Genomic DNA, 22,421 nt, shown 5'->3' on the forward strand with positions numbered 1-22,421 from the left:
TGCGTGAGGTCCTGGTATGACTGCCGGGGCCGGTACACACGGGGCGCCCTCGGGTGCCCCCGTTGCCGTGGGGCCGCGACGTCCTCCTCCCCCTCCTCGTCCTGTCGGTCAGGTGTCCCTCCAGCCTGGGCGGCTGCCACCTGCCCCTCTGCGGCAGCCTGCGCCGCCTCTCTGGCACGCTCCTCCTCCTCCTCCTCCTCCTCCCCCTCATCCAGGGCAACATAGACATGAGCGGCTGCCACCACGGCGGCCAACATCGCTGGATGATCTGAAAACATGACGGCCTGGTGGGGGGGAGGGGAACGACGACATGTCATCATTGCCCATATCCCCTCCTCCCCCCAGCCAGGTGGCATGGACCGCATGGGTCCAACTGTTGGAGGCTGGCATCTGGCCAGGTGGACCAACTCACTTGCCCTCCCATCCCCCTCCTCGGCACGGACCCCCCCCAACCTCCACCCCAGCACGGACCCCCCCCAACCCCCAACCTCCACCCCGGCACGGACCCCCCCCAACCTCAACCCCAGCACGGACCCCCCCCCCCCCCAACTCCACCCCAGCACGGACACCCCCAACCTCCACCCCAGCACGGACCCCCCCCCAACCTCCACCCCAGCACGGACCCCCCCCCCAACCTCCACCCCAGCACGGACCCCCCCCAACCCCCAACCTCCACCCCGGCACGGCACGGACCCCCCCCAACCTCCACCCCAGCACGGACCCCCCCCCAACCTCCACCCCAGCATGGACCCCCCCCAACTCCCAACCTCCACCCCGGCACGGCACGGACCCCACCCCCAACCTCCACCCCAGCACGGACCCCCCCCCCAACCTCCACCCCAGCACGGAACCCCCCCCAACCCCCAACCTCCACCTCAGCACGGACCCCCCCCCCCAACCTCCACCCCAGCACGGACCCCCCCCCAACCCCCAACCTCCACCCCGGCACGGACCCCCTCCACCTCCACCCCGGCACGGACCCCCCCCCAACCTCCACCCCAGCACGGACCCCCCCCCCCCAACCTCCACCCCGGCACGGACCCCCCCCAACCTCCACCCCGGCACGGCACGGACCCCCCCCCCAACCACCACCCCAGCACGGACCCCCCCCCAACCTCCACACCAGCACGGACCCCCCCCCAACCCCCAACCTCCACCCCGGCACGGCACGGACCCCCTCCCCAACCTCCACCCCAGCACGGAACCCCTCCCCCAACCTCAACCCCAGCACGGACCCTCCCCCAACGGTGCCTCCGTTGTCGTGGGGCCGCGACGTCCTCCTCCCCCCCCTCGTCCTGTCGGTCAGGTGTCCCTCCAGCCTGGGCGGCTGCCACCTGCCCCTCTGCGGCAGCCTGCGCCGCCTCTCTGGCACGCTCCTCCTCCTCCTCCTCCTCCTCCTCATCCAGGGCAACATAGACATGAGCGGCTGCCACCACGGCGGCCAACATCGCTGGATGATCTGAAAACATGACGGCCTGGTGGGGGGGAGGGGAACGACGACATGTCATCATTGCCCATATCCCCTCCTCCGCCCAGCCAGGTGGCATGGACCGCATGGGTCCAACTGTTGGAGGCTGGCACCTGGCCAGGTGGACCAACTCACTTGCCCTCCCATCCCCCTCCTCGGCACGGACCCCCCCCCAACCTCCACCCCAGCACGGACCCCCCCCAACCCCCAACCTCCACCCCGGCACGGACCCCCCCCAACCTCCACTCCAGCACGGACCCCCCCCCCCCCACCTCCACCCCAGCACGGACACCCCCAACCTCCACCCCAGCACGGACCCCCACCAACCTCCACTCCAGCACGGACCCCCCCCAACCTCCACCCCAGCACGGACCCCCCCCCCCCAACCTCCACCCCAGCACTGAACCCCCCCCAACCTCCACCCCAGCACGGACCCCCCCCAACCCCCAACCTCCACCCCGGCACGGCACGGACCCCACCCCCAACCTCCACCCCAGCACGGACCCCCCCCCAACCTCCACCCCAGCACGGAACCCCCCCCAACCCCCACCCTCCACCTCAACACGGACCCCCCCCCAACCTCCACCCCAGCACGGAGCCCCCCCAACCCCCAACCTCCACCCCGGCACTGACCCCCCCCACCTCCACCCCGGCACGGACCCCCCCCCCAACCTCCACCCCAGCACGGACCCCCCCCCAACCTCCACCCCGGCACGGACCCCCCCCAACCTCCACCCCGGCACGGCACGGACCCCCCCCCAACCTCCACCCCAGCACGGACCCCCCCCCAACCTCCACACCAGCACGGACCCCCCCCCCAACCCCCAACCTCCACCCCGGCACGGCACGGACCCCCTCCCCAAACTCCACCCCAGCACGGAACCCCCCCCAACCTCCACCCCAGCACGGACCCTCCCCCAACCCGCAACCTCCACCCCGGCACGGACCCCCCCCAACCTCCACCACGGCACGGACCCCCCCCCCAACCTCCACCCCAGCACGGACCCCCCCCCCCCAACCTCCACCCCAGCACGGAACCCCCCCCAACCTCCACCCCAGCACGGACCCCCCCCAACCCCCAACCTCCACCCCGGCACGGCACGGACCCCACCCCCAACCTGCACCCCAGCACGGACCCCCCCCCAACCTCCACCCCAGCACGGAACCCCCCCCAACCCCCACCCTCCACCTCAACACGGACCCCCCCCCAACCTCCACCCCAGCACGGAGCCCCCCCAACCCCCAACCTCCACCCCGGCACTGACCCCCCCCACCTCCACCCCGGCACGGACCCCCCCCCAACCTCCACCCCAGCACGGACCCCCCCCCAACCTCCACCCCGGCACGGACCCCCCCCAACCTCCACCCCGGCACGGCACGGACCCCCCCCCCAACCTCCACCCCAGCACGGACACCCCCCCAACCTCCACACCAGCACGGACCCCCCCCCAACCCCCAACCTCCACCCCGGCACGGCACGGACCCCCTCCCCAAACTCCACCCCAGCACGGAACCCCCCCCAACCTCCACCCCAGCACGGACCCTCCCCCAACCCGCAACCTCCACCCCGGCACGGACCCCCCCAACCTCCACCACGGCACGGACCCCCCCCCCCAACCTCCACCCCAGCACGGACCCCCCCCTACCTCCACCCCGGCACGGACCCCCCCCCCCAACCTCCACCCCGGCACGGCACGGACCCCCCCAACCTCCACCCCAGCACGGACCCCCCCCAACCTCCACCCCAGCACGGACCCCCCCCCAACCCCCAACCTCCACCCCGGCACGGCACGGACCCCACCCCCAACCTCCACCCCAGCACGGACCCCCCCCCCAACCTCCACCCCAGCACGGAACCCCCCCCAACCCCCAACCTCCACCTCAGCACGGACCCCCCCCCCAACCTCCACCCCAGCACAGACCCCCCCCCCCAACCCCCAACCTCCACCCCGGCACGGACCCCCCCCCACCTCCACCCCGGCACGGACCCCCCCCCAACCTCCACCCCAGCACGGACCCCCCCCCAAACTCCACCCCGGCACGGACCCCCCCAACCTCCACCCCGGCACGGCACGGACCCCCCCCCAACCTCCACCCCAGCACGGACCCCCCCCCAACCTCCACACCAGCACGGACCCCCCCCCAACCCCCAACCTCCACCCCGGCACGGCACGGACCCCCTCCCCAACCTCCACCCCAGCACGGAACCCCCCCCCCAACCTCCACCCCAGCACGGACCCTCCCCCAACCCGCAACCTCCACCCCGGCACGGACCCCCCCCAACCTCCACCACGGCACGGACCCCCCCCCAACCTCCACCCCAGCACGGACCCCCCCCAACCTCCACCCCGGCACGGACCCCCCCCCCAACCTCCACCCCGGCACGGCACGGACCCCCCCCAACCTCCACCCTAGCACGGACCCCCCCCAACCTCCACCCCAGCACGGACCCCCCCCCAACCCCCAACCTCCACCCCGGCACGGCACGGACCCCCCCCCAACCTCCACCCCAGCACGGACCCCCCACCAACCTCCACCCCAGCACGGACCCCCCCAACCCCCAACCTCCACCCCGGCACGGCACGGACCCCCCCCCCCCAACCTCCACCCCGGCACGGACCCGGACCCCGTCCCGGCACTCCCCCGGAGCCCAGCCTACTCTAACCACCCCCCCCCCGCCGCACACACACACACACAAACCGAGACACACCTCTCCTCACGCAATCAGACTGCGGCCACGCCATCGCCTTCCCAGAGCCAACTCCCCAGGCCGTCACTCACCTCCACGCTGGTCGGCGTGAGCCTGGAGCACCGGGTCACGCCGATGAAAAGGAGGTTTGATTCACGTCGACGTGAACGGTCATCACGTCGACGGGACTTCGGCCCATCCGGAAGGGAGAATATCGGCAGGCCGAAAATCGGCTGCCTTGCGCAGACCCGTGACATTCTCCGCGGCAGCGGCGCCATTAACGCCCCGCCGACTTTTCTCCCTTCGGAGACTTCGGCAACCGGAGGGGGCGGGATTCACGGCGGCCAACGGCCATTCTCCGCCCCTCTGGGGGGCCGGAGAATGACGCCCCAGATCTTTGTATCATCTGCAAACGTAGCAACAGTGCCTTCAGTACCTTCTTCCAGGTCATTAATGTATATTGTAAAAGTTGTGGTCCCAGCACAGACCCCTGAGGCACACCACTAGTCACCGGCTGCCATCCTGAAAAATACCCCTTTATCCCCACTCTCTGCCTTCTGCCAGTCAGCCAATCCTCTATCCATGCCAGGATCTTACCCTGAACACCATGAGCTCTTAACGTATTTAACAGTCTCCTATGCAGCATCTTGTCAAAGGCCTTCTGGAAATCTAAATAAATCATGTCCACTGGTTCTCCTTTGTCTAATTTACTTGTTACCTCCTCAAAGAACTCTTAACAGATTTGTCAGACACGACCTCCCTTTGACAAAGCCGTGCTGACTTAGTCCTATTTTACCATGCACTTCCAAGTGCTACGCGATCTCATCTTTAATAACAGACTCTAAAATTTGACCAATGACCGAAGTCAGGCTAACCGGCCTATAATTTCCCATCTTCTGCCTCCCTCCCTTCTTACACAGTGGTGTTACATTAGCCACCTTCCTGCTTCCAGTGATTCCTGAAAGATCACCACCAATGCCTCCACAATTTGCTCAGCCATCTCTTTTAGGACCCTGGGATGTACTCCATCCGGTCCAAGTGACTTATCCACCTTCAGACCTTTCAGTTTCCCCAGAACCTTCTCCTTAGTAATGGTCACTGCACTCACCTCTGACCCCTGGTTCTCCTGGAGCTCTGGCATCCCACCGGTGTCTTCCACAGTGAAAACTGATGCAAAGTAACTATTCAGTTCATCTGCCATTTCTTTGTTTCCTATTATTACTTCTCCATTTTCTAGTGGTCCAATATCTATTATTGCATCTCTCTTACCTTTTATATATTGAAAAAAACTCTTCATATCTTCCTTTATATTAGTAGCTAGCTTGCTCTCATACTTCATCTTCTCCCCCTTATTGCTTTTTTTGTTGTCCTCTGCTCGCTTTTAAAGGCTTCCCAATCCTCTGGTTTCCCACTAATCCTCACTACTTTGTATGCTTTTTCTTTAGCCTTTATGCTGTCCTTGACATACCTCGTCAGCCATGGATGCGTTGTCCTCCCCTTAACATGTTTCCTCCTCCTTGGATGAATTGCTGTTGTGCCTCCCTAATAATCCCCAAAATCTCCTGCCATTGCTGTTCCACTGTCTTCCCTGCTCGGCTCCTTTTCCAGTCAACTCTTGCCAGCTCCTCCCTCATGTCTTTGTAGTTACCCTTATTTAATTGTAATACCGTTACATCTGATTGCAGCTTCTCCCTCTCAAACTGCAGGGTAAATTCTATCATATTGTGGTCACTGCTCCCTAAGGGTTCCTTCACCTTAAGTTCCCTCATCAAGTCTGCCTCATTACACATCACCAAACCCAGAATTGCCTGTTCCCTAGTAGGCTCTCTCACAAGCTGCTCCAAAAAACCATCTCTTAGCTATTCCACAAACTCCATTTCTTGGGATCCACTACCAACCTTATTTTCCCAGTCCACCTGCATATTGAAGTCCCCATGATTATTGTAATATTGCCTTTTTTACATGCCTTTTCTATCTCCTGATTTATTTTCTGCCCCACATCCTGACTACTGCTCGGGGGCCTGTACATAACTCCCATCAGGGTCTTTTTACCTTTGCGACTCCTCAACTCTACCCACAGAGATTCTATGCCTTCTGATCCTATATCGCTCCTTGCTATCGATTTAACTTAATTCCTTACTAAAAATGCAACTCTGCCACCTTTGCCCATCTGCCTGTCCTTTCGATAGGACATATATCCTTGGATATTTAGATCCCAGCCCTGATACCCTTGCAGCCACGTCTCTGTGATGCCCGCAACATCATACCGGCCAATTTCAATGTGCGCATCAAGCTCATTTATCTTGTTCCGTATACTGCGCGCATTTAGGTACAACCCCCTCAATCCTGCATTGGCCACCTCCCTTTTCACACTCTCCTCAGTCACTGTACCCTGTACTGTGGCCCTGTTTGATTTTTGACAATGGTTTCTCTGCCTTACACTTTCCCCCTTACTGCTTTTTGTTTCTGGCCCCGTTTTACTTCCCTCCGACTTCCTGCATCAGAACCATCCGCCTGCCACATTAGTTTAAACCCTCCCCAACTGCTCTAGCAAACACCCGCGCTAGGACATCGGTTCCAGTCCTGCCCAGGTGCAGACCGTCCGGTTTGTACTGGTTCCACCTCCCCCAGAACCGGTTCCAATGTCCCAGAAATTTGAATCCCTCCCTCTTGCACCATCTCTCAAGCCACGCATTCATCCTAGCTATCCTGACATTCCTACTCTGACTAGCTTGTGGCACTGGTAGCAATTCTGAGATTACTACCTTTGAGGTCCTACTTTTTAGTTTAACTCCTAACTACCTGAATTCAGCTTGTAGGACCTCATCCCGTTTTTTACCGATACCGTTGGTGCCTATGTGCACCACGACAGCTAGCTGTTCACCCTCCCCCCACAGAATGTCCTGCAGCCACTCCAAGACATCCTTGACCCTTGCACCAGGGAGGCAACATACCATCCTGGAGTCTCGATTGCGTCCACAGAACCGCCTGTCTAGTCCCCTTACAATTGAGTCTCCTTTCACTATAGCCCTGCCATTCTTCTTCCTGCCCTCCTGTGCAGCAGAGCCAACCACGGTGCTATGAACCTGGCTGTTGCTGCTTTCCCCTGGTGAGCCATCTCCCTCAACAGTATCCAAAGCGGTACATCTGTTTTGCAGGGAGATGACCGCAGGGGACACCTGCCTTCCTACTCTTGCACTGTCTTTTGGTCACCCATTTTCTATCTCCCTCAGTAATTGTCACCTGCGGTGTGACCAACTCGCTAAACATGCTATCCACGACCTCCACAGCACGCGAATGCTCCAAAGTGAGTCCATCTGCAGCTCCAGAGCCGTCAAGCGGTCTAACAGGAGCTGCAGCTGGACATACTTCTTGGATGCGAAGGAGCCAGGGTCAGTGTCCCTGAGCTCCCACATCGCACACGAGGAGCATGACACGGGTCTGGGATGTCCTGCCATGTCTTAAACCTTAGATTAACTTATACAACTACAATTCCAAAAAAACGAAAAAATAAATAAATAGACAAATGAAAAGAAAAACTACTTACCAGTCACTTACCAGGGATCAAAAGCACCTCCTCCCCACCCAGCTTTGAATTCCCACCTAGCTTCAAATTCCCAAACTCACTCTTCGCTGTGCCTCACTTTGACTGTGTCTTCTCTGGCTCACTGGGAAAACACAATTGAATCTGCCTCTTCTCAGACATTGCATTTTGGATCTGAACCACTTGCTGCGTAAAAGGTTTTCCTCACCTTGGTGTTGGTTCTTTTGCCAATCACCTTAAATCTGTGTCCTCTGGCTCTCAGCTCTTCAGTGGCAACAATTTCTCTCTATCCAATCTGTCCCAACCCTTCATAAATTTGAACATCCTAATCAAACCTGCTCTCAACCATTTCCTCTCGAAATAGAGAACAACCCCAGCTTCTCAAATCTATTCTAATAACTGAATCCCTGGAGCCATTCTTGTCAATCTTTTCTGCACCCTCGCTAAAGTCTTCACATCCTTCCTAAACTGTCATGAATAAGTGAGCACAATATTCCAGGCCAAACAAATATTTTATAGAGTTTCATCGTACCCTTCTTGCTTATTTTTTTTTCTTTTTTATTGTCACAAGTAGGCTTACATTAACACTGCAATGAAGTTACTGTGAAAAGCCCCTAGTCGCCACATTCCGGCGCCTGTTCGGATATGTACTCTATCCTGCTGTTCATAAGGTTAGGAATCCCAGGAACCTTTTACCCACTTTCTCAACCTCTGCTGTCAACTTCGGTAATGTGTGCACATACACCCCAGGTCCTTCTGTTCATTCCCCCTCTTAGAATTGTGCCTATTATTTTATATTTTCTCTCTTCCTTCCAAAATGTATCACTTCGCAATTCTCGACCTTTCCGCCAATGGGAGCAACTTCTCTCTACCTGCCCTGTCTGGATTCCTCATAATTTTGAACACTTCTATCAAATCTGCTCTCAATCTTCTCTCAAAGTAGACCATACCCAGTTTGGGGCATTTGGACATTTTTGAATCAAGTCCTGTATTTCTTCTCATTTTTGTTGTTGTTTTCTTTGTCCAGCATCACTGCAGCTGAGAGGCTGGTGCACAACTTGGAACCAGGTAGCTGCAAGAGCCTTGAAGTCATAGAAATTCAATTCAGCTGGTGGTGAAAAACAGGCAAGACCAGATTAGCTGCTGTTATGCACCATGCTTGAGGTTCAGTTCTGTTGCAGTCACCGTCCAAAACAAATTTCAGCCACACTGTGCCTAAAAAGCAATATTGTAACAACTGACATTATTCTCTGTTAGACGTCTTCCTGTTTGGGCAGCACTGTAGCACAAGTGGATAGCACTGTGGCTTCACAGCACCAGGGTCCCAGGTTCGATTCTCTGCTGGGTCACTGTCTTTGCGGAGTCTGCACATTCTTCCCGTGTCTGCGTGGGTTTCCTCCGGGTGCTCCGGTTTCCTCCCACAGTCCAAAGGTGTGCAGGTTAGGTGGATTGGCCATGCTAAATTGCCCTTAGTGACCAAAACAAGGTTAGGAGGGGTTATCGGGTTACGGGGATAGAGTGGAAGTGAGGGCTTAAGTGGGTCGGTGCAGACTCGATGGGTCGAATAGCCTCCTTCTGCACTGTATGTTCTATGTTCTATGTTTAGTTCAGAGTGCCATTTGCTTTGAGACGTTTCAGTGGATACAATCTTTATTTTTTTGTATTGTTCTAGTTCACACCTTCCCTTCACCAAATGATCAGTCTTCAAATGATGTGACATGCGAAGCTATTAGTCCCCTACCAGATCACAGAAAAGGTGCCACAGAGTGTGCCGGCTGCCCACTCCCATCTTCAAAAGAAACAGCAACTGAAGATTCGTGGATGGGCTCAACTCCATCACTGTGCTCTACGGAGAGTAAGAAAAGTAAATTTGCTTGTCAATCAGCAAGCTCACAAATTCATAACAAAAACACTGAAGGTAGGTTTATTGATTATTAAAATGTTGATCAGGACGCGATAAATTAGAAGTTACATTCACGTAAAACTACAAATTCCTGGGGGCGTACTCCACTGGTATGGTTCACCAGAACATAAACCTAGAACTAGGCCAGAGAATCACCAACCCAAATCCCAAGGCCAAGTTCATTTACATTCTTGGGATGGGCTGCTGGCATCTGCCAGGGTGCATCAAAGGTCCTGGCATAACCTAATCTGTATGCAAAGGAGTGCACTGTAATTCTGTCTGAAGTGTCTCAATTGGAACAAAGAAAACAAAGTTTTTGTAAATGTTCAGGTCCTAGGCTTCTGCTGAGCTAAAGAAGATTATTTTAGTCCGAAGCAAACACTTTCCTTGTGAAACCTTGAAGCCCACAGAGGCCTGCCTCAAAGAGATTCAGAATAGATATTTTCTGCGGTGATTTCCACAAAAGCCTTTCAAATACATTATTATTATTAGGGAGAATTTCCCAACACTGCCTCAGAAATTCATCCAACAGGGCCTCTTGACACAGGGAAATATGCAGCAGATCCACCTGTCCAAAATGTAATTGCCTATTCTAAACGAGGCAGATTTCTAAATCCATCCGCGCTTCCCTCCCCCACAACCGTCGAAATATCAGACATATTCCCTGTCCCAATCCAGGAATTTTTGGACCTATAATTCAGATCTAAAGTTAGGATCTAAAACATTTTGGCCTATATTCCCCACACAAAGGTGCTTTTCATTGACTAGCATTATTTTACAGTTAGAACAAGAGAGTGCACCAGATAATGATCCCAGCTATGTTTGCCCAACGGAATTTATATTCATAGATGTGGCTGTTGGCTGTGTTAGAAAATCCTTCCTCTTCGAAAGTATTAATCCTTGAAAATGGACAAAAGTAACAGCCAACTGTGGCAAGTAGATTCAGGTGCATCAGCATTGCGACTAATAGGCTATTGGGTGTAGAAAGGTATTGGGGTTTAGAATAGTACTTCAAGGTTAGTTACAACACTGGAATAATTCAATCACTATATAGGTGGTAGAAGCAGGAACCCTCAAAATATTTAAGAAGTATTTAGATGAGCACTTGAAATACTATAGCGTACAGGGCGGCACGGTGGCACGGTGGTTAGCACTGGTGCCTCACGCCGCTGAGGACCCGGGTTCGATCCTGTCCCAGGGTGACTGGCCATATGGAGTTTGCACATTCTTCCCATGTCTGCGTGGGTCTCACCCCACAACCCAAAGATGTGTAGGGTAGATGGATTGACAATGCTAAATTGCCCCTCAATTGGAAAAAAAAGAATTGTGTACTTTAAATTATTGCATAAAGGCTGTGGACCAAATCCTGGAAAATAGGATTAGACTAGATAGATGCCCGTGCTGACACGATGGGCCGACAGGCATCTCTCCGTGCCGTAAAACTCTATGACTCTATATGGCCAAATTAGACTTTCTGATCAATCAATTGTTAGCTTTATCTTTTCTATCGTAATACTGGAGTAAGACAGTTGGGTGTCTAAAACAACCAAACATTTCTCAGGAAGATCACACATATTTTCTATACCATTATTGTTATGTCCTAAAGCCGAATTGTAAATTCTGGCCTATTAGTATGCAGAAATGTTCCATTATGTATCCACATATAATGGTAAAACTCTTTAAAAATTGGAAATAAAATCATAATTATCTAATGTACACTTCATGAACTGAATTATTGATCATGATGTATTATTTATTCGATACATTTTACCGTAACATGTTCCAGTCACACCTTGTTTGTACACAGTAATTAACTTAAACTATAGAAGTAAATAAGGGGCTGGATTCTCCGCCAGCGGGATGCTCAATTTTGCCGGTAGCCCGGGGGTTTCCCGACGGCGTGGGGCTGCCCCACAATGGGAAACCCCATAGACTAGCTGGCGTAACGGAGCATCCCGCCGGCAGGGTGAAACAGAAATGTGGCACGGCGGGGCGGAGAATCCAGCTCAAGATCCCTATTTGCAAGATGGGTTCAGATGAAGAAGTTCCTTTAGCTTATTTGATGGTTCTCTTCTTAAAAAAAATCCCCTTCTCCCAAAGTCATTGACTGATTGCCAAGGTGTGATTCCAGGGTCCCTAGTCACTCTTCAGCACCTCATGCAAGTGACTGTCGCTCATATGTGAGCATCGGCAAGCTTCTTAAACATGATAGATACCAAACATGAACCTGATATGCATTATATCCAACGTCTACATGTGTCCTTCCGTAATAGCCACTACATAAGTACATAGGAACAGGAGGACCATTTAGCCCCTCAAGTCTGTTCCAACATTCAATGAGATCTCTTGGTTGATTGGTGATAACTCCATGTACTGTATTTGGCCCATATCCCTCAACACCTTTACTTAACAAAAATCTATCATTCTCAAATTTAAAATTTACAATCAGGTTCCTCAGAAGCTCTACCCCTGGCACTACCCCTTGGCACAGGCTGGCATTGTCACGTTGGCAATGCTAGATTGGCTAGGTGTCAACCTGGCAGTGCAACCTTGCCATGCCAGCATGTGCCAGGGATATGTCCCTCTCCCCCAGGGGCTATACGTAGCTTTTGGCCCCCAGGGTATCCCCAAAACTGATTTGTGTTTTGCAGAACCTGTTATAAACTGTCAAGTTGGCAAGATATGAATATTCAGAGTAGGGGGTTGGGGGGGGGGGGATCATGTGGTGGTAAGTAGATTAAAATGTATTACGGTGTATTTAAATGAGGTTCCTACCTTTCTGGGTATGAACCTTGGTACGTCACCGGCGTGGTGTGTGGAAAATCGTAAAACTCGATCTCGCGGGCGATAATCACGGTTCCAATTTTCGATGGAATTTCCGCCCACGTCGCTATTCCCGCTGACAGTCAACATGGATTATGTAAACTCCCTCATAATTTAACCGTTAGAATTAAGGTATCATTCTGTAAAATAGACATTGCACTCCTTCCGAAGCCAATACTTTCTAAGGTGTGCATTCAGAATTGCTCACAGTACTTCAGGTGTGGGCCAACTAGGCTTTGGAAAGCTGAAGCATTATGTTGATCCCCTTCTATTCTACGATTTTGTTTTCCATACCTGATCATAACATTTTAATAATCTATCTACCTAGACTCCAAGGCCTAAAGTTTCACTCCAGGATGGGAGTGTAGGGTCAGAAAAATACCCAGCTTCATAAAGCCGACCCGGGAAAAAGTGCCCGGGAAGTTCCGATTTTTGATCCGAAGATGAGTGAAATGAGAATCATCACAGACACTTCAAAAAGTGTTCGAAGGCTACACAGGGGCAGCTGTGCAGAGGCAGGCTGGGCAAAAGATCTGGCACTTGAAGTTGCTAAAAAAATTAATAAAACAAACAACAGCCCTCACCTGTCACCCCCGCTCACCCCCCCCAAGCACAACCCATGCCATATCCATGCCAACCCACGCTACCTCACACGCACACCCCATGGCTCCTTCTACCCTCCATCCAACCTCTGTCCTTCCACTCACTCACCCATGGTCCCTCACATCTGCCATGACAAATTATGCCCCTCCACCACCCATGGCCCTGTATAGCCCCGGTGCCAACTTATTTTCCTCTACCCATCCCCATGGCCATTTACAGCCCCAAGCCAACCACAGCCCTCCACCCACTCCATGGCTCTTTACAACACCTCTTCCAATGTAGTGTGAACTCATGCCAACTCATGTCCACCCAACATATTGACCATGGGCAGACTTCAGGACCGATGCTGAGATTAAATAAACATCTTCACTGTTTATTAACGACTTCACTATTTCAAAAAAACACTCTCATTGATAAAAACCCATTCACTACGGGGTGAATTCTCCATCTGCGAGATTCTCTCTTCCACTGGCAGCACACCCTTGCCGTCGGTTTCCCGGGGCGTGGAGTGGCCCAATGGGAAATCACATTGGCCGGCTGTGGGAATGGAGAATCCCACTGCTGGCACTAGCACACTACCGAGGAACATGCGGCTGGGGAGGCGGATAATTTGGGCGGGATTTACCGGCAGTTCACGCAGGTGGTAAATTCCGGTCCCACGTCAGTGCACGGGTTTCCCAGCAACAAGCGGTGCTGTCACCAGGATCGGCCGTTTCCGCCACCAAAAAGCACGTGGTAGGTAAACCTGTCCTTCACCCCTACATTGCGCTTCCTAATCCATTATGAAAACAAGCATTTACATTCATAGTCCCACTTCAAAAACTTTGGGCAGGATTCTCCGTTAGCTGATGGCAAAATCAGGAAACGTAATTGGGTGGACAATCGGTACCGACACCAAAATCGCGGCAGGAGCCGATTTGACACTAAATCGCAATTCTCCATCACCTCAACAGCGGCGTCAATGCGTTCCAGAACTCACGTACAATAGACACCGTTTGCATGTCATTAGCAGGTCCGACCCGGTATCCTCCGGGGCCTCCACGATTCTCCGCCTCCGATGGGCCAAGTTCCCAATGGTGTGGTTAACTTGTGTGTTTGAAAGTCATGAAACCGGTGTGGCGGCTGCTGAGGGAGAGAGGGGGCACGGAAAGTGTCCAACATCACCATAATTTGCTGACAATTGTGTCGCTGCCGGGGGGCTTCTGTCATGGCCGGCGGGAGTAGTGGGGGGTAGCCAGGAGGTGGGCTGTGGGGTCGGGGTGGACAGGCACAAAACACCATTGCCGCAACTGGCAAAGCTGTTATGCAGCTGCACACACTGCGAACAGCCCACTTTGAATCTGGTGACACGGGACATATAGGTGTCCCCCCAGGGCACCTCCCTGAGTGCCCTTTGGCCCCAGCTGACCAATCAGCTGTATGGGTGTACTCCAGCACAACCAGTGCCACCTTGTTGGCTGGGATATGAGTGTGTGTGGGGAGTGTAATGTGTATGTGCGGCTGCAGCTTGTCAGCCTCCCGAGTGTCAATCACGGACCCGGTGAAACCGGCACCGTTTTCCACTGGAATCGATTGTGTTCCACGTAGCACCGGTGCTAGCCCCTTAATAGTAGCAAAATTGGTCCAGATGTGGCGCCAGTGTTTCTGTCGGGAAAGTTCACGAATTTGGCGTTGGCGTCAACACTTTGTCTCAGAAACGGAGAATCCCGCCCTTTATAAGCACTTGGAGCTGTCAATCAAACTGTGAGCCCATAGGCTCTCTATTGTGATATTGATGGGTTGTGAAATCAGACATTTTGTACTAATCCGGTAATGGTAACCCTCAGGCTTTTGGCAATAGTCAGAGTGAAACAGCAAACACTTGTTTAACACTGCAGACAGTTTAAAAATATACATTTAAAGCACAGGACATTTAAATGGCTTGACAGCTTGACAATTATTTAGATACTTCACTTTATGGTTCTCTTGACAGTGCTCTTGACAGTTCCAATGAGCTTGACAATTCCAATGAGCTCATACACCTTTTACACGCATTCATATCTATGTTTGACAATCCCAAACAGCACATTCCATCTCACAAAGGTCACTTTTCCTCTCCCAAAGTTGTCCTAGGACCATACATATAATGGCACCTTACCTCTCTAAATGAGTATGCTATGATTCCTAAAACCTCTGGGAAATTTAGACCTTCTCCAGGTCTAAAGCGGACAAGTCATGTTTTGGACATCCAATTAGGCAAAATCAGATCTGACTGAGGCAGCTTCACTTTAACATGTGTAGTTGCCACTGTGAACCATGGAATTGCACATTAGAATCTGCCCCATTCCTCTTCTGCAAAAATTATAGAGGCCAGATTCAGGAGCTAGACTTCTGAATCCAGGACCCCATCACCATTTCACAAAGTCAAAGAACCTAATAATAATAATATTAATAATAATAATCTTTATTAGTGTCACAAGTAGGCTTACATTAACATTGCAATGAAGTTACTGTGAAAATCCCGTAGTCGCCACACTCCAGCGCCTGTTCAGGTACCCAGAGGGAGAATTCAGAATGTCTAATTCACCTAACAAACATGTCTTTCGGTACTTGGGGGAGCAAACCGGAGCACCCGGAGGAAATCCACGCAGACACGGGGAGAACGTGCAGACTCCGCACAGACAGTGACCTAGGTCAGGAATCGAACCCGGGTCACTGGCATTGTGAAGCAAAAATTCTTTGGACCTCCGCTGTTATTAGCTCTGCTTCATTTATGATGTACCTTGTTCTATCCTCTTGAGGTTTAAAGTGGATGAGCTCACTTTTGTTTACATTGAAATCCATTTGCCATGGTTTTGCCCACTCACTTTAATCTATTGAGATTTCTTTATAGTTTATTGCTTCAATCTACATTGCCTACTTTTATGTCATCGGCAAATTTGAATATGTGGCTTTCTGTCCCATCAAATCATTAATAAATATGGTGAATAGTTCAAGTTCCAACACAGGTCCTTGCGGGACACCATTTGTCACATCCTCCTAATTAGAGTACATGCCCTTTATCCTTACACTTTGTCTCCTGCCACTTAGCAAACTTCCAATCCAGGACAATAATTTGCTTTCAATTCCTTGGGCTTTGACTATAACAAACAGTCTCTTATGAGGGACTTTATCAAATGCCTTCTGGAAACATAGAAAATAGGAGCCGGAGTAGGCCATTCAGCCATTAGAGCCTGCTCTACCATTCAATATGATCATAGATGCATAGAACATAAAGTGCAGAAGGAGTCCATTCGGCCCATCGAGTCTGCACTGACCCCCTTAAGCCCTCACTTCCACCTTATCCCTATAACCCACTAACCCCTTCTAACCTTTTTGGACACTAAGGGCAATTTAGCATGGCCAATCCACCTAACCTTGCACGTCTTTGGACTGTGGGAGGAAACCGGAGCACCTGGAGGAAACCCACGCAGACACGGGGAGAACGTACAGACTCCACAAAGACAGTGACCCAGCGGGGAATCGAACCTGGGACCCTGGCACTGTGAGGCCACAGTGCTAGCCACGTGTGCTACCGTGCTGCCCTTGGCTGATCCTTTACCTCAACACAACACTCCAGTGCTCTCCCCATACCCTTTGATGCTTTTGGAGTCTAGAAATCTATCTATTTCCTTATTAAATATATTCAGTGACTTGTCCTCCGTAACCTTTTGCGGTAGAGAATTCCACAGGTTCACCACCCTCTGAGTGAAGATGTTTCTCCTCATCTCAGTCCTAAATGGCCTACCCGATATCCTGAGATTGCGACCCCTTGTTCTGGACCCAACCAGAGGAGACAACATCCCTGCGTAAAGTCTGTCCAGCCCTGTCAGAATTTGATATCTTTCAATTTGATCTCCTCTCATTCTTCTAAATTCCTGGCCAGCAGACGCAATATCTCCTCATACAACAATCCTGCCAGCTCAAGAATCAGTCTGGTGAACCTTTGCTGCACTCTTTCTATGGCAAGTGTATCCTTTCTTACATAATGTGGAGATGCCGGCGTTGGACTGGGGTGAACACAGTACGAAGTCTTACAACACCAGGTTAAAGTCCAACAGGTTTGTTTCGATGTCACTAGCTTTCGGAGCGCTGCTCCTTCCTCAGGTGAATGAAGAGGTCTGTTCCAGAAACACATATATAGACAAATTCAAAGATGCCAAACAATGCTTGGAATGCGAGCATTAGCAGGTGATTAAATCTTTACAGATCCAGAGATGGGGTAACCCCAGGTTAAAGAGGTGTGAATTGTACCAAGCCAGGACAGTTGGTAGGATTTCGCAGGCCAGATGGTGGGGGATGAATGTAATGTGACATGAATCCCAGGTCCCGGTTGAGGCCGCACTCATGTGTGCGGAACTTGGCTATAAGTTTCTGCTCGGCGATTCTGCGTTGTCGCGGGTCCTGAAGGCCGCCTTGGAGAACGCTTACCCGGAGATCAGAGGCTGAATGCCCTTGACTGCTGAAGTGTTCCCCGACTGGAAGGGAACATTCCTGCCTGGTGATTGTTGCGCGATGTCCGTTCATTCGTTGTCGCAGCGTCTGCATGGTCTCGCCAATGTACCACGCTTCGGGACATCCTTTCCTGCAGCGTATGAGGTAGACAACGTTGGCCGAGTCGCACGAGTATGTACCGCGTACCTGGTGGGTGGTGTTCTCACGTGTAATAGTGGTATCCATGTCGATGATCTGGCACGTCTTGCAGATGACATTTTTTTCCTTTGGACCCACGGCGAAGAATCACTGAAACGACTACACGATGACATTAATAAGTTCCATCCAACCATCAGACTCACCATGGACTACTCTCCAAAATCAGTTGCATTCTTGGACACACTCGTCTCCATCAAGGACGGTCACCTCAGCACTTCGCTTTACCGCAAACCTACGGATAACCTCATGATGCTCCACTTCTCCATCTTCCACCCTAAACACATTAAAGAAGCCATCCCCTATGGACAAGCGCTCTGTATACACAGGATCTGCTCAGACGAGGAGGAGCGTAACAGACATCTACAGACGTTGAAAGATGCCCTCGTACGAACGGGATATGGCACTCGACTCATCGATCGACAGTTCCAACGCGCCACAGCGAAAAACCGGACCAACCTCCTCAGAAGACAAACATGGGACACAACCGACAGAATACCCTTCGTCGTCCAGTACTTCCCCGGAGCGGAGAAACTACGTCATCTTCTTCACAGCCTTCAACACGTCATTGATGACGATGAACATCTTGCCAAGGTCATCCCCACACCCCCACTACTTGCCTTCAAACAACCGCGCAACCTCAAACGAACCATTGTTTGCAGCAAACTACCCAGTCTTCAGAACAGTGACCACGACACCACACAACCCTGTCATGGCAATCTCTGCAAGACGTGCCAGATCATCGACATGGATACCACTATTACACGTGAGAACACCACCCACCAGATACGCGGTACATACTCGTGCGACTCGGCCAACGTTGTCTACCTCATACGCTGCAGGAAAGGATGTCCCGAAGCGTGGTACATTGGCGAGACCATGCAGACGCTGCGACAACGAATGAATGGACATCGCGCAACAATCACCAGGCAAGAATGTTCCCTTCCAGTCGGGGAACACTTCAGCAGTCAAGGGCATTCAGCCTCTGATCTCCGGGTAAGCGTTCTCCAAGGCGGCCTTCAGGACCCGCGACAACGCAGAATCGCCGAGCAGAAACTTATAGCCAAGTTCCGCACACATGAGTGCGGCCTCAACCGGGACCTGGGATTCATGCCACATTACATTCATCCCCCACCATCTGGCCTGCGAAATCCTACCAACTGTCCTGGCTTGGTACAATTCACATCTCTTTAACCTGGGGTTACCCCATCTCTGGATCTGGAAAGATTTAATCACCTGCTAATGCTCGCATTCCAAGCATTGTTTGGCATCTTTGAATTTGTCTATATATGTGTTTCTGGAACAGACCTCTTCATTCACCTGAGGAAGGAGCAGCGCTCCGAAAGCTAGTGACATCGAAACAAACCTGTTGGACTTTAACCTGGTGTTGTAAGACTTCGTACTTTCTTACATAAGGAGACCAAAACTGTACGCAATGCTCCAAGTGTGGTCTCAGCTGCAGCAAGACATCCTGGTGCTCTCCATTAAAAATATCCATAGACTTTCCACTGTCCACTTCATCTGCTCTTCAAAAAATTCAATCAAGTTTGTTACCAAGGTTGGGCTGTGGAACTCAGGCTTGAAAACTGTGATTGGCTTTGCACGTCTGAACCCAGGGGTACAGAGGCCAATTGTAATACCTGTGGCACAACCAGGAATCCAATTGACATTTCTGTAGCCTTTATTGTTCAGCTGCTTAGTGGCTAAACTCACTGAATCATTGAGAGAAAAGGTCATTCAGTCAGATTTAATGAGCTCAATAATTCGCCAGCACTAATTATGGATGTTTTTCCCTGTGCACCGACATCACAAAAAGCAAAAGAGTCTTCTGATATGACCAAAACGCCACTCGATCAACTCGGATGGAACAACAAAAAAATGCATTGTCTAAATTATGTTCCCTGAAGTGTTAGCTTGTCATTTAAGGCCATTTGCAACCTGCACAATTATTAAAATATTGCTATGATGTTGTAAACAGTCATGTAAATCATACAGCATTGCTTGATGCTGCTGAAATACAACTGGGCTCTTTCTGACATGTGTATTATGTATTTAGAAAGTGATTGTGCAAAATGATTGATAGCTGTAATTGAATATACAAAATGTAATTTGGTACTAACTCCGCACTTGCCTTAGTGCTGCTGTAAATATTTCCAGAAAACAAAGCCTCAGCTAAACCATGTGTCTTACATTTGTGATTTTTGAAATTTGTATTTGAAATCACTTTCCAAATTCTATCCACATTCTACCAAATTAGCAGTAAAAGAATCAAATTAGGCAGTTAATATTACTTTATATTTAACTGAAACTTCATTTACATTTTATTGCTACTTCGTGTTGCTACCTATGTTGCTTCTGTTGCATGTTCAAATATACTTTCCAGATGTTGATGTTTCCACCATTCTTATTTCATAACCACTAACTTTGCCCTGTCTCTTTATCATCCCATCTTTTTTATCAGATGAATGTGCGTCCCTCATTCTAAACTGTCTGTTCTGCCAGTTCTACGATTTTCTGCTCATGCTACCTCACACATGTGCAAATCAATGGAACCGGACATGTGGTTATCGTTGTCATAAATATAATTCTGATGTGAGCCATAACTATCATGATTGTAACTGCAAGTGTGAATTTGACTGTGGTATATTTGACTCTTGTCACGAAACCAGTGAGTGTTTGGAACTAGCTTTAGAAATTTCTGAAGTTTGCTATCGATGAGCAGCTCCCTTATGCTTATGATGGGAGTATTACAATAAAGCTACAAATCATAGTCTTGATACATAATTACACAGTCTCTCTTTAAGGGAGTAAATTTTGTGATTATATTTCTGCATTTAATGACCACAGAATTCAGGCATTATTTCTCAAAGTTTCCAAAATAAATCTGTTGTTAAGCTGAATGCCATCATTTGTTCATCTATGTTACATGATAGATTTTTTAATAATGTTGGATCACATGTTTCACCTTTTACTCCCCTTATATCCTTAAGAAGACCACTGTGTCCAATGCCTGCTAGCCTGCCTGTTTTGTGAAATGCTGTCCATGTTCAAATCCATCTCTGATGGTGCATCATGTGCTGGATTCAATATGTACAGTTGCTGTTGTGAAGATGTTGAAGACCTCGACCTGCCTTGCTGCACTGGCTGTGAGGACCTGGAAGAAAGTTGCGTAAATTCCAACTGCGTGGGGATTTGTTCTGAGTGCTGCGGTCTTTGTTTTCCATCGTGACCACTGAAGGGCAAATCTTTGACCTGTGTCCTTAATCAAAGGCTGGACTTTAGCTTTTTAGCGCATATTTATGGAAAATGAGAAAACAATACATTCATGTGCACAAAAGGAAAATAGATTATAAACACAAATCTCTCAGAACTTTAGCACAATTCAACAGTAAACCAATGCCCTCCACACAATATGAATATGTTCATGTATGCCATGATCTAACGTGTATTATTCTGCCTTGGTTTGTGAATTCTCAATAATGAAGATGCTAAAGAAGTTAACAAAATAAAATACTAGTATATAAATTTAAGGATTGCTAAAAAATATGTACTCCAATTCAAATTGTTCAATGGAATATTTGAGAATTTAGAAGTGATTTCATTCTATTGCAGCATGAGCCATTTACTATAGTTTTCAAAGATACAACTATAATGCGTACTTATTCTAAATGTATTACTATTCAAAATCTATGCCATGAGGTTTTTCTAGCAGTGTTACTCTCAAGTTATGCGTTTCTTTTCTGTTATTAATATCAATTGTATAAATAAATAAACGTATACATGAGAGAATATCATGTCTGATTGTTCAAGGGGGATTTCCTAAATTCAATGATGCTAGGATAGTCACTGACTTTACTACATTACAGTCCAAACAAAAATGTACCAACAGGCTTTCGAGTTTATTATACAATTTGGCCGGGATTCTCCCCGGCGTGATTCTCCGTTATGCCGGTGCCCGGGGGTTTGCCCCACAGTGGGAAACCCTGTTGACCAGCTGGCGTAACGGAGAATCCTGCCAGTCAGTCGGGGCAGAAATGTGACGAGGCGGGGCGGAGAATCCCGCCCATATCTTTTACAAGGACAATTTTTGAAACATAATCAAGATATTGTGCAACGTTAAATAACACATAAGTGTCCCACTTGGCTCTTTAAAAGTGCAGGGAATCCATCTTTCAGTTGATATGCTCAATTGAAATCCTGTCTGCACTCTCAGATGGAAGTAAAATATTCCATCACGCTATTTAAAGAGCAGAGGAGTTCTCCTGGTGTTCCAGCCAACATTTATCTCCAATTCAACACCATTAAAAATAATTTAATTGATTATTTATCTCATCGCTGTTTGTGGGACCCGACTGCGCACAAATTAACTGCTGCATTTTTCTGTTACAACAGTTCAAAAAGTAATTAATTTGCTGTGAAGCACTTGGGGATGTCCTGTGGTCGTGAAGCATGCTTCATTAAGGCCAGTTCGTCTTGTTTTTTCTTCTCTTCTCACATTGTTTCTACAGAAATTACCACTGAAATGGCCATAGCTAAAATTTCAGTGCTTAATGTCCCATTTACTTTGATCCCAGAATACTAAAGAAAATGGGTATATCATATGTGAGCCAATGACCTGGGATTTCTTGGATCTATGCGTTCTATATGGGTTATCGACCTTGGGTAGAGGGTGGAGGAGGTTGCAGAGAAAGGGAGGTGGGATCGATGATGGGGTCCAGAACAA

At 50.5% G+C, this 22,421-nt stretch overlaps 1 protein-coding gene across 1 annotated transcript in view; it reads left to right on the forward strand.

The window, feature by feature from the left end:
* Positions 1-21,406, forward strand: part of mdfic2 (MyoD family inhibitor domain containing 2) — a 193,818-nt gene extending 172,412 nt beyond the window's left edge. The window contains exons 3-4 of the mRNA XM_072470892.1: positions 9,374-9,619; positions 20,160-21,406. Of these exons, the coding sequence (XP_072326993.1) occupies positions 9,374-9,619; positions 20,160-20,416 (503 nt within the window). The 3' untranslated portion in view covers positions 20,417-21,406. The remainder of the gene's footprint in view (positions 1-9,373; positions 9,620-20,159) is intronic.
* Positions 21,407-22,421: the final 1,015 nt, after the last annotated feature.

Source organism: Scyliorhinus torazame, chromosome 13 (genome assembly GCF_047496885.1).
Source record: "Scyliorhinus torazame isolate Kashiwa2021f chromosome 13, sScyTor2.1, whole genome shotgun sequence".
Classification (NCBI taxonomy): Eukaryota; Metazoa; Chordata; class Chondrichthyes; order Carcharhiniformes; family Scyliorhinidae; genus Scyliorhinus; species Scyliorhinus torazame.